Source organism: Vanellus vanellus (genome assembly GCF_965231255.1).
Source record: "Vanellus vanellus genome assembly, chromosome: 23".
NCBI classification, from domain to species: Eukaryota; Metazoa; Chordata; class Aves; order Charadriiformes; family Charadriidae; genus Vanellus; species Vanellus vanellus.
In genome coordinates, this window is record NC_138928.1 from 3,014,884 (window position 1) to 3,027,912 (window position 13,029).

Consider the following 13,029-nt stretch of genomic DNA (forward strand, 5'->3'; position numbering starts at 1 on the left):
CTCCGCCCCTCCCGTCTCGCGTGGGGTGACGCCACCGCGTCCTGGCGCTAGGACGCGGTGGCGTCATAGGCCGCGTGCCCGTGGCGTGAGGCGGGGCGGCACTTGCGCAGTAGCGGTCAGTGGCTGGCGTCGCCCGCGCCCCCTCCCCTCCGCCCCCCCCCTCCCCCCCCGCCGTGCCCGCGCTCCCCCCTCGCCCCCATGCGGCGCTGAGGCGGCGGCGGCGGCGGCAGCGGGGCGGCCCCGGGGCGGCGGGGCTCGCCGAGCGCCATGGAGGGGATGGACGTGGACCTGGACGCGGAGCTGATGCAGAAGTTCAGCTGCCTGGGCACTACCGACAAGGACGTGCTCATCGGCGAGTTCCAGCGGCTCCTCGGCTTCCAGCTCAGCCCCGCCGGCTGCGCCTTCTTCCTCGACATGACCAACTGGTGCGGGGGGAGTAGGGGGACGCCGGGCCCTGGGGGGTGGTGGGCCTCGGGTAGGGGAGCGGCGGGAGGCCGCCGGCCCTGAGGTGGCTGAGGGGAGAAGGCGGGAGGCCGGCGGGGCTGAGGGGGGGAAGGTGGAGGGCTGAGGTGAGGGGAAGGCGGGAGGCTGGTGGGGGCGAGGGGGGAGGCGGCGGGAGGCCGGCGGGGCTGAGGTGAGGGGAAGGCGGGAGGCCGCCGGGGCTGAGGGCCTGAGGGGCCGCGCAACGAGCCGGGACGGCCGCCTTCCCTCCTCCTCCCCCCCCCCCCCCCCCCACGCCCGCCCGCCCTGAGCCGCCTCAGGGGGCCGCAGGCCCGTCCCGCCGAGGCGGTGTTTGTTGTGGGCCCCCCTCTTTCCCCTCCCCTTCCTCGGGGTCGGTGATGGCGGGGCCAACCGCCGGTGGGGTGTGTGTGGCGGGGAGGGAGCTATCATGGCAGCGCGGAGGAGGAGAGGAGCAGGACGGGGCTGAGGCGGGTCTGGGGTTCGCCTCCCATCCCCAGGCTCGGGGTTGTGATTTTTGCCAGGTCGTGGAGCTCGTCGGTCAAAGGGCTGCAAAGCTGTTAAAGAGTGACTAATTGATAGAAAGAGGGGGCATGTGACCCAGCGGGGCCCAGAAGATCTTAAAAGGGCGCTTTTTTTCTCTGCTGAAGGGGAGGATGAGCTGATTTCAGGGGTGGATTATGGTGCCCTGGACCCTAAAGCAGGCTTCAGAAGGAGGGAAAACTAGTAGAAAGGCAGTATGGAAGTGTTAAAGCTGCCACGGGCTCCGTGTGAAAGTTGCCTAAGTGTTTGGTAAAAACTTAGTATCTGCTTGCAAACTAGGTATGTCTTTCTGAATACTCTGGCTTTCAGAGTGTTTTTTGGCTTTATAAAGGCTCTGTGTCACTGCCCTAGCAAAAAAGCAGATACATATTATCAAGGAAGCTGCAGGTCGAGAAAAATGTGGAAAATATGCAATATAATGGTGAAAAATAGAAGCCAGGAGTGTTAAGTGGTGCCGTGGGCCCAGTGACTGAGAAAGAGTGTTGTGAAATTGCTGCTGTCTGAATTGTGGGGTTGGACTCGTTATTACCACTTGCATCTTTTAAACCATCTCTTACAACTTTGCTGTTGTGTAGGGAACTAAGCAAAATGTGACCCTCTTGAGCAGATTTGCATCTCTTCACTGTGATGAAGTGTTTTCTGGTTCAGATATTGTTAACAGAGATTACTTAATTAAGTTGTAACTACTTTTTTTTTTCTTAGTGGTTTAACAACACATCTGGAAACCTCAGGTTTGAAACTTGGAATCCAAGCAAAAGTCTTGATATCAACAGTTGGGGAAAAAACTTGCACTGAATTGTTGAACTAATAAACAGTAATAAGGCAACTTTGTCACCTTTTTCCTTTCATCTTTCCCTCCTTCTACAGCTCTGTATTGAATTATATTGGCAAATCTGCATCTGCAGAGGGAGTAAGGGAATAGCAAATAATACCATGTGCTTTGTAAGCTGATACAATGCGAAAGAAGCTCTCTCAAGGAGTTCGGGAGTTTGCTTTGGAGAAGTGTTTCGCAGCAGAAGATGCTTTTCCACTTTATTCATGTGTTGATAATATGAACGAAACTACTGACACTGCAGCATAATACGGTTTCTTTTTTCTGGGGTATTCCTTGGGAGTGCAGAAAGCTTAGCAGAGCTGAACCTGGAAGTTACTGGTGAAGATACTATGTATAGCCATAGTATTCCTGGTTTGCGTTGAAAGAGCTCGGGTTTTTGTTTTGTGTTGTGTTGTTTTGTTTGGTTTTTTTTTTCAAGAGTATTTAATTTCTTTTTGAATTAGCAGTATCTCAAATACAATCTTATAACCAATAACTTTTTTTTAAAGTCTTTTACAGTTGAAGAAAATAGCTTTAATTTCACATCTTCAGTGGCTACTTTGGTTCAGAAAACATAAGTTTTCACATTTTTGTTGGAGTATTGGTTGATAAGCCTTGTAGATGGATGGGGGCGTGTAAAAAGGAAATCTGTTATGTTGGTGTAATGTGTAGAGCAGTATATGACAATTAGCACAGGCTGTAGTGTGGTTACTCTTAGGCTGAGCTTAAAGCCTGTGAGAGTTTAACCTTTCAACAGCAGGGAGTTGAGTTGGGTATGCTGACAGGTGCTGCTCGTTTTTCTCGTGTGTTCTTGCCAGGGCGTTGCTTTCCTGCCCTGTGACATCATTTGTTGTGCCTGTTTTTGTGCAGTTTACAGTTCTGCTGCTGTGTTTCTGTCCTATTCTCCAGCTCCCACCTCTTCTTCGTATGGTGGTTGGGTGAGTGGCCTGAATGTACTCACCCTCCTCTTGGTCATTATAAAAAGCTGCAATCAAGACACATTTTCCTTTTCTGGAAACACCTTTTCTTTGTCACATTGAGGGCCCCTGTGTAATCCACGCTGCCCCAGGTGATGTTAGGCAGTGGCCTAGTAGGTTTGTTTTTTGTGGCCTAGAATTAGGGTCAGAATCTTCTATCACCAGTCTGTCCTGCAAATAATTTGTCTCGGTGAGACTGTCAAGTCATTTTTCCTTTTGTTAAAGGTACGGCACTCTTCTGCAGTGCTAATCCCTTCACTCTCTGCATCTTTTCCTTTTTTTCCCCCTCTTTTCCTGTTCATCTGCAGGAAATGGTGAGGGAGCTTGGGGGGGGGGAGGGGGAGGGGGGGCGGAGGTGGGGGAGAGAAGTGCACTTACTTGGTAGGCTGGGTTCTTTTTAGCAATGTCCATGAATGGGTCAATTAACAAAGACGTAAATAACTGTCATTAGAACTTTTTTCACAAGTGTAGCAAGCTGCTCTTTGGTGATAATTATGTAGTCCCCAGACCTAAAGTTACTTCCCTGCTGTTTGCCTTTCACATATTGTGTAGTAAATAATCTGAGCTGTAATGTGTTTTGAAAGAATATTTCCAATAGTATCATTAGTAATTGTACTTAACATATTTAAAGTGAATTTGCAGTTCTGCTGGCATAGAGGAATTATTTTAAAATAGCTTGTTTAGACAATTTTGGGGAAAAAATTAGTGGTTGATTGTGGATCAATATGGATACTCATTAAGTAGCCTTTAAAAGTCTGTCTGCTTCACCAGTTTACCTGGCATTGCTCAATGCGCTTTCGAAGTTCTGGCAGACTTGGGGCAGTACAAAGAAACTGCCAGCTGGATTTATTAACAATATTGCAAAAATGCTTTGGGTAGAACATATGCATCCCAAGTTTCTGAGACTGTTCCTTGATCTTCAAGAAATACAGGTTAAACACTTTGAGTTGTCTTTTTCCCTGTTATTTATTAAACACTTTCCTAGAGTTCTGCCTCTTCTTAATTATGGGTTGAGTTCTGTTTGTGGGCTGTTCCAACTTTATGTAGCTTTCTTCTACATAAATCCAACTTTGCCCTTTCTGAGAGTCCTGGCTGTACATGCTTTAAAGGCAGCACACATTGTCCCTCTTTACTATTTATTTATTTGTTTTTCATTAGAAGTCATGAGGCTTTAGAGTGAGAGATTGAGCTTTTGCTTTTGGCCTAGAACCAAAAGTGAACTTCTCCAAAAGATGTTTTGGCACCGAAACCCTTTCTTCCTCAGGAGGAAAACCCAGGCGGCATAGTTTGGGAGGGCATTTTGCTGCCATTGCATCTAGGATGAAAATCCACCCTCCATTAAATGGCATGCTTAACTCCCCTGCTCCCTTCCCCCCTCCAGATGTTATGCAATGCAGAAGCCCGGCTGCCCGCCGACTGAAGCACATCCAGCCCCGCAGGTTGGAGGGAGGGGGCTGCAAGGAGTGATTTTTGTGGTAAAGTTAAGTTCCAGGTGTCTACAGCTCTTCAGTGTTATGTGATAGTATGGCCAGAAACGTGTCTGAACTTGTCTAGACTCAGTATGTCTACGTCTACCTACATAAGAAACTCATTTTGAAAACCCTTTGTACTAATGTTTTAAAAACAGGGATTGTTTAGGTCAGACAGTCGATGCTGAATGAGTCTGCACCGAAATATCTACTCGCAGTCTCTCCAACACAAGAACGGTTGTAGGTCTCTGGATAGATGGTACCAGGGCAGACTGGACTTCTGAAAACACTGGCAAAACAAAAGTTCTTAAGCATCAGCCTAGCCCTGACTGGTTTTCAGTGATATGGATTAGTGTACATGTAAGAGCAGAGGGAACTTTGCACAGAATGTGCATTTTATATTTTGTTAACACTCAGTTAAGGCCCATTTCATAAAAGTCATTAAGAGTCCTGTAAAGTTGGTGTGGAAATTGGAAGAGGAATTATTTTTTTTTAATTGGAGAGTATGCTGACTTTGAGGGTGAGAAGCTGCAGCGTAAGGCTTGGAGCTTCGTTAATTCTGTGGGAAAGTGAATTAATTTGATTTGAAGTAGCTAGTGGTGCTGGATTTAAAATCCAGATTTCAACACAGTTGACTGTGAAGGGTTTCCTAATTTGGCAGGCTTATTTTAATGTATGTATATTTCAGTAATTTACATGTAATATTTCTTTACATTCTCTTTTTAGCTTTTGTTTAGAAGGCTGAATTTTTATTAGTCTAGTAGGTGTGATATTTAATTGAAATGTGTCAGATACTAATGTTTTCCATTGTGTGGGGGGAAAAAAGTTTTATTGTTGCAAACTCTAGACTTTTTTGATCTAGCTTTCTGGTGAAAAAGGTCTTTTTAAGGTCATTTTTTGTAAGGTAGTCAGATCTCCTGGAGGTCCTCAATTTTTTTTCATATGCTTAGAAAAAATTGTAGCTGTATCGTAGTTTTAGTACGCTAAAGATGACATTTTGCATGAAAATATTTATAAGTTTATCTCTGAAAATACTACAGAAATTTGCTGTAAAACCTCTTTCTATACTGTGTAAGATGTAGGGCATTTCTGTATGTGGGAGTGAGGGGAGCCAGGATGAGGTAGGGATTAGCTGGTGGTGATAGCAATTTTTTACGTCAGAAATACGAAATTTTTGAGCATAGCAAGGAAAATGTATCTAACGTTTTTGTGCAAGTGTTTTATTTGTCTCTGAGAACTGATAAAATATTGCCTTTTAACAAAATTAAAATTGCCTTATATGCTCATGTGTTTATCCCTATGGGTGAGATGTTTAAATTCTCTATATCAGATGAACCACCTATATTGCCCAGAAGTGGATGTACTCAATTTGGAGTCTGAAGACACATTTTAGCTAATAGTTTGGGTGGTTTTTTGTTTTTGTTTTTTTATTGCTTTACTCTGACTTTGTATAAGTGCTTAGTTTTTGCTTTCTAGCAAAGATGATAAGATGCTGCTTAAACTGAGATTTCAACTGTGGATGAAAGCATATCTATTTACACTTGATATTAATGCTGGAGTATAGGTGCTATTCAGAGAAATACTCAAAGTATATTTAGGTAAGACAGCAGCACATACAGAATTTAACATAACAGGTTCAAACCAACAGGATTCACGCGCACATGATGTGTTTCCCACAGTGGGTAATGCTAGTACTCCTGGTCCTGATTTTTAACCTTGCAGGTGTTTGCAGAACTGCCAGATGTCCTCTGTTAACAGATTTAAATTTTTTTTTGTTGCTTTTCAAAAGAAGCTCTCCAAGTGTGTGTCAGGAAAAACTTGGATTTGAAATGCTCCTTCTCAGCTCAGAGACAGGTTACCATGTGTTGGCCAAAGGATAGTACTGGTGTGTGGGCAGGCTCTTCATCCCAATGTCCTCGGCTGTCCTGCACTTGCTGTATGTAAAGGTTTGCTTCTTCGAATAATTGTCTGTTATGTTTCAAAGATCTATGGAAAAAGCAAATATAAGGACATGCGAAGTCAGACTGTGCGGCCATAAAGTTTTTAGGAATTACCTGCCAGGATATGAATATTGAGGTGGAATGCGCGGCCTTAGCTGTACCATCAAACTTCTGATTTTGTGGTCATATCAAAAGCCATTTTTATTGATTACAGTATAGGTCTACGTGATTGTAGAGGGGATCACTACAAGTAACTGCTGCCATTAAAATTGCTGCATTTTTATTCCAACCCTTAAACACCAGCAACCCCCCAAGAACTTAAGCTCTTAAAACACTAGTTTTATATCATTCTTTAGATGCAACTATGCATATCTCCTGTTACTTATCAAATACTTCTGATTATAGACCTAATATGGTGTTAGATTTGTATTTTTGTACATTTGTTGTGGGGAAAAAGTCTATCCTTATATGGTCTTATATCAAGATCTCTTCTCTAGTTTTTATTTGGATATCCTGACTGAAGTGTGAACAAATTAATTTGGTTTCTGCAGCTGTTTGAAGGCAATGTTTTTGTTGATGTCCTGTAAACTAATCAACTGCTATCAGAGAACTCCATCTGATTTTTCAATAGATGTTCTGTCTTGCTACATTTACTGAGTTTACTCTTTTTCTCTGCATCTGAGAAGTCAAAGGGAAGGTAGGATAAAACAACAAATGTTAGGATTTTCTCTTTCCTGGAACTAATGAATATAAACCTTGCTTTCATGTTCATACTGGTATTGTTGGATTCACCACAAAGATTATTATGCCATCACGAGTGGGGAGTTGTGGGGTGTGCGTGCTTTACCTTATAAGAGTTCAGGGGTCCCTGCTGTCCATGTTTTGTTTGCTCTTCGTCTCGACCCGCAGGACTCCTGTGACTTCCCTTTTGCTCATCTATGTTCAGATAAATCTGAGGAGGACTTCCCCACTGCTCTGTGTAAATCTCAAGCATAGTTATGATGCTCCTTTCCTTTTGAAAGGGCAGTGGAGCAAATCCTCATGTCATGGAGGAGGCTAGAAACCTGAGACCTGATCTTTGGAGTCAGTCCTCCTCCTTCTCTCCTTCTGGGTTGGTTCAAGACTCATCCAGGCATCTGCTAGGAAAGTGATAGTGGCGGGTGGGAAGTCATATTACTTTGCTTCTCTTCTTCCTATATCAGGTGGTAAAAACAAAACAGTCTTGTGTTCTTTGTGTCTCAGTACATAGGAAGTGACCTAAGCCTTTGGTTTAAAACATCAGTTGGGTTTTGATAAAGTTAAGTAGTAGGGGAGAGGGAAGATGAGGATTTAAACTTGATGTCATTCTTAGTCTAAAGCATTTGATGAACTGCTGTCTTTGCAGGCAGGAGAGATACCATAGGAACGGGTTTAGTAGTTCTTGATGTGCTCTCGCTGAAATGCCAGAGCAGACTGGCAGTCTCTGAGCTGTGGCTGCTACTAAGTGGTGCGTACATGGGGTCGCTTGTACCCTATGGCTGGGGAGCAGAAAATAGTTTTTAAACTGTTTGATCTGTTGCGGCTAACATAAAGCATAGTGGGTGTTGTCTTAGTACATATGAACTATTGTAGACTGTTGCATCTCTGGTGTCCACAACTGTCCTCTGATGCTATGAAAAATAACAAAATTAGGGAATTAATTGAAAAATATTTTCTTGGACAGCTTTTATTTAGTGCATTAAAAAACCAAACACCTCCAAATAACTCAAATATTTGACCTGATTATTTTGAATGAAATCTAGACTTATAATATATTTTTAACTAATTGTGCTGTGTTCCAAGTTAAAAAACATTTAAAAATTGGGTGCATGTGAAATGGAAATGTAAGCAGACAACTGTAGCAGAAGGAATTGGGTACAATATAATTTTAGTCCAGCTGGACTGCCTTACATGCCTGAACTTGCTCTCAGACAGTTTCTGTAGCTTAATCCCCCTTTACTTTAATGCAGACAATTATAGATTGGTGACATAGTTTATACTGAGGAATTAGCAGTTACAGAATCTTTTGCGTACTGGCAGCTCTTGATTACTTTCCACTGGGAAGAGCTGTTGCCTGTTTTCAGTGGCAGCAAATAGAGAGCAGCTCCTGCTGTGACATTCTCAAAATATTTTACCCTACACTTAAAGTTCCTGACCACCTGCTTTGGGAGGGCTCAGCTGCTGGGGGTGGCTGTGTGGACTAGTGGTTATAGCAGCATTGCAGTATTGATTCTGTCCCTGAGACAGCTTGCTGCTCTTTGGCAAGGTACAGTGCTCAGCCAAGTGCAGGCACCACGGTCATGGTTAAACTGCCGGTGTGTGTGTGTGTATAGAAGCTTGCTAAAGGAAAGTGATTTCCTTTGGTGGTTTGGGGTGCACTGAACATGGTGTGCCTCTTTGGCCTCTCAGTTTCTCTCCTTGTGCTGCCCCCGCAGAGAGCACAGTCTTGCTTCTAGTCACCGCAGGTTTCTGTCTTCTTCCTCGAACATCCCACTTGTATTTGGAACTGGCTGTTTTCAGCTAAGACAATGAAATGTTTTTCTGTCACTTCATGTGAGAAAATACATAAGCTTCAAATTAACCAGCTCTTTTTTTTCCCCCTTCCTTCAGCTGTGTAAGTTCAGCTTAAAACTTTAAACTTCCTTCAGTGGTCCTTTTGGATCATCGAAGGTAGTTTCCCAACCTCATGGTTTCGTGTAAGAGAGGTCGAGAATGAAGATAACTGATACACAAATCTTGCTTTCTGAAATGATGTCTGTTGAAAGCTGTTCACTGATTAAAATTCCAGTCCTTCAAAACATCTTGAGACTTTCCACTTAATTGCCACATGTCATCTCTATTGAAAATGTTTGAATTGAAAACTCCAGGTAAAAGTGCTTCCCTGTGGCGTAATGAGTGCATCTCTTCCCCACCCCCTTCAGCTTTTTATAAGGCTTTGAGTAAAGCATCTTCTACTTCAGGAACGGTAGGATAGCTGTTGGAGAAGTCCTAGCCCGTAGCGTTATCAATCCAGTTGTCCGGTAGCTGGGGCAAATAAAATCCAAATAAGGTACTAGAGAGACTAAGAGACAAATAGAGTGGTTTTAGGATTGCCTCATTTGGATGTCCTCCATATACATTTTTAGTCTCTCCCACCTGTATCATGTAGAGATGTTCCATTATTTAGGAGTGAGAAATTATCCATCTGCTGCACTGTTTCTCTTGTTCATTTCTTTCTGGTTTTAACAATACACACCTTATGGGGCATTATGGTGCCTGGTTACATGCTGCATTTGGAGAACGAGAGAAAGATCTGTAAAGGTTGAGAATTCAGTTAAGGAAAGAGTACAAGGTGTTCTACGTAACATATTATGTTCTTGAGATTTTATTGCATGCTACATAGCTGCTCAGTTTTTGCACTGCATGTTTCCAGGAGAATAACACCCGAGTTGCTTTTCTCATGACAAAATATTGCTCCATATGTGAGGGCTGAGGACATATAATGAACATACATTAGAGCTTGGGCAATTGCCTGGCTTTTCTCTACCTCCGCAGAGGGAGAGAAATGTAACTTGGCATTCACTTTATTCAGTTGCTCTGCACAATGAAGTGACTGAGTCCATTTGTCAAAGTGCTTTCTACTTGACTTAATAAATGTTCTCTACTTAGTGTCTGTGTATGATCTAAGGACTACATCCTGTGTGAATTTCTAAAGTGAAGGCTAACTTGGTATTGCACTGAGAAGTCTAGCCTCTGCTTTTTCTGACAGCTCAGGAGAATCAGAGCACTGGAAACTTTGACCCCTTAGCTGCTATCGGTGGTGTGGCTGTAGGAATGGGCAGGAGTTAGTAAGAGCAAAATTTGCATGCTGGATTTTGAGCTTAAGCTTTGATTTGACTTGGATTTTTACCCCTTAAATCTTTCTTTAAAAAAAAAAAAAATCTTTGGATCTTTCTTCAAAGAATTTGACAACAAATGAAAACTTACAGATTCCTATAACGCAGTTAAAATTTTAAAATGGTTGCTTTCTACTGTAAATGCTATTTTGGAGTGGAATTCTTATGTGTCACCGCATACATTAGACAACCTGCACATCGTAAGGGGTTTTTTAGATCAGATCTTTAAGCTGCTGGATTGAAAACAAAATCAAAATATACCGTTCCTTGTATCAGCCGTGCGTGATGGCTGGTGGGAGAGGTGTGTGGGAGGGTTACAGCTGCTGGATGGTAGACGATTCCTCCCATTCGCTTTCCCTCTACCTGTTTTGAGAATATCTGTTTGCCAGGACTCTAATGTCCCTTGTCTCATATGTTAGGATGACCTGTTTGCATTGCTTTCCTTCCAACGTGCCCAACTTTATATGTTGAAAGAATCGTATGTTTTATTGGTAACAGAAGGATTAGGTATTATGCATATGCCCTGCTTTGCATAAGGCTGCAGTGAGTAAGCCTCAGTGCTTTGGTTTCTTCATTCTCCTAAAAAAGAATCTGATTCAATTAAAATATTTTTTTTTTTTTTTCACAATTACCCATATATTGCTTTTTGTTTGCACAACAGTTAGGTTGTATAAGGAGGCCTCTAGTTTGTGAATTGATTTGGAAGAGCTTCTTTTATTTTTGAATACTGCTTGGTGACCTAGTTAATTGGGAGTAATTACTGTCTAAATATATTGGTTTAACATAACAAAAGGCTGTCTGGAAAAAACTGGGAAGGGAAAGAATGGCTCAAGATAAACCATCTCTTTGTAAACACTTAAGAGTTGTTAAGGGACATCTCCAGAGCTATTAGCTGAGAAGGTTTTAACTTCACTATTGTAATTTAGCTCCTGAGGCTTGAAACAAAGCAGCAGAGCAAAAGAATTGATTTGAAAAGGAACACTTTCTCTTGTTCTGCGGGTAGTATTTTGTTGGAAAAGCACTTGACACGTAGGAGTCACGGGATGCCCTTGGAGACGAAGGAGTGGAATACCCGTAGTTAGAACGGATTTGGTTGATGATACGGAGCTATAACTTTTATTTGCTGCTTTCTCCCCTCTCTCTTTCCAGAGTATTGGTCTTAAGAGTAAACTTGAGCACCGTTTTGATTTTAAGTAAGCTCACCCGGTGGCTGGGGTAACTTCTGGTTGCAGGCTTTTTCAGGAGTTTGAGGCTAAATCCTGTCAGACCTGCTCTGTAAGTACAGCAGAGCTACTAACTGTTGCAGTCCAGGACTGCTCTAAAAATGGAAAAATTGCTTAATTTAGGAAATGTAAGGAGAGCCTGACACCTGAAGGGCTATGTTAAGAAAGATTTGTATGGCCACCCCTGTAATTAGGCGAGATCAGTCATGTAAATTACACTGGCTGGATTTGGCACAGTCATCTTCATTTCCAAGTTGTTTGGTTTATAATAGTAACTTATCTCATATGGCAGAGAGAAAAGGGGTAGTGTGGTTCAAGTCACACCTAGGGGAGGATAAAATAAAGCAGGCATGGATGTGTAAGCAGGAGCCTTTAGATGATAGCCCCTTCCTCTCGAAGGTCTAACTCTTCGTTCCTGTCCCAGAAGTATCTGCAGTTGGTGCTGTGCAATCACAACTGGGGCACAAGGGTAAATACCAAAAAAAAAACCCCGTGTGTGTATATAAATATATATATATATATAAAACCACAAACTTTAGGACCTTGAGTGTGTTTGACCTTGAAGCCATCTCCCTCATAAATGCTTGAATTTGTTTGTGAAGTCCACTAATGTTGTGCCTATAGCAGAAAGGGAGAGCAGCAGGGTGTACTGCTTAGTCTCTATAACCTGCAAAAAACCAGATTCCAAAGAGTTTGCCTCGGCAAATGGCAATCATTTTCCCCAAGCAAAGTACTGCATTCAAACTAGTAGTTGGGGGTTTTGGGGGTAGGGAAGGAGGGGGAGCACTGGCTCTTGGCAAGAGTGGAAACAAAGCTAGCAGTGATCCATTGCTGGCTTTGCTGGTTGTGTAAGCAGAGAACATGACTAAAAATGTGAGTGCTGTGGGTATCTCTTGCAGCAGAGTGGTGCCATACGGCCTCTCAGTGGCTATCTCTTAGGGTTGTCTGTGTCAAAGAACATGAACTTAAGTCAGATTTGCTTTGTCATCCTGACTTTGGCTCTTGCCACTTTCAATTTCTCTTTAGTTTCTGGAAGCTTCTTTTTAATTCTCTAGTGGGAAGGCCAAGATGTATCTGCACACACAAAAGGGCTCACCCCAAACAAAACCCTCTGCATTTTGGTCGAAACAGTGGGAGCAGGAAGGTTGGTTTGTGAATTTCTAATCACAAAAGGGAGGCAAATCTGTTTTTCAGCATGTGTTGTTCTTTAGTTAGTTTTTAACTAAATGCTGCAGAGGACTGGAGTTGTTTCCCAATGGCAAAGCAAGCAATGAAATATGACACAGGGAGGGGAAGAGAGTTGGCAGAGGGCCTATGTGCACAAATAGCCCACTACCTTTTGAAGCGCATTTACAGCCAAGCAAACAAAAAACAGTGCAGGCTGCCTTACAAAGAATCACAGTAGAAATCTGCCCCTTGGAACTTTTATTTTTTTCCTCTCAATGTCAATAAAACGTCACTACTACTGATTCCAGAATCATAACTCGCAAGATGATGTGGTATGTCTGAAAACGTAGTTATGTAGTAGTGGCTGAGGAAGAGAAAGAGCTGTCTTGCTGTCTTTTGTAGCTCTTAGAATACCTTTTGCCTTGGACTGCTTCAATACAGGAAGAAATCCTGGTGAAAACTAAACTCTAGATCGCAGTGTTAGTTGGTTGAGTGAACAGGAGTCTCTTGGCACAGCCCTGTTCTGAGTTATGTAAATCTTGTG

The 13,029-nt window shown here is 43.0% G+C and overlaps 1 protein-coding gene across 1 annotated transcript in view; it reads left to right on the top strand.

Annotated features, from left to right (window-relative positions):
- The first annotated feature begins 128 nt into the window (after positions 1-128).
- The window catches only part of ILRUN (inflammation and lipid regulator with UBA-like and NBR1-like domains), a 30,734-nt gene continuing 17,833 nt past the window's right edge, over positions 129-13,029 (top strand). Inside the window, exon 1 of the mRNA XM_082494679.1 lies at positions 129-425. Within this exon, the coding sequence (XP_082350805.1) occupies positions 268-425 (158 nt within the window). The 5' untranslated portion in view covers positions 129-267. The remainder of the gene's footprint in view (positions 426-13,029) is intronic.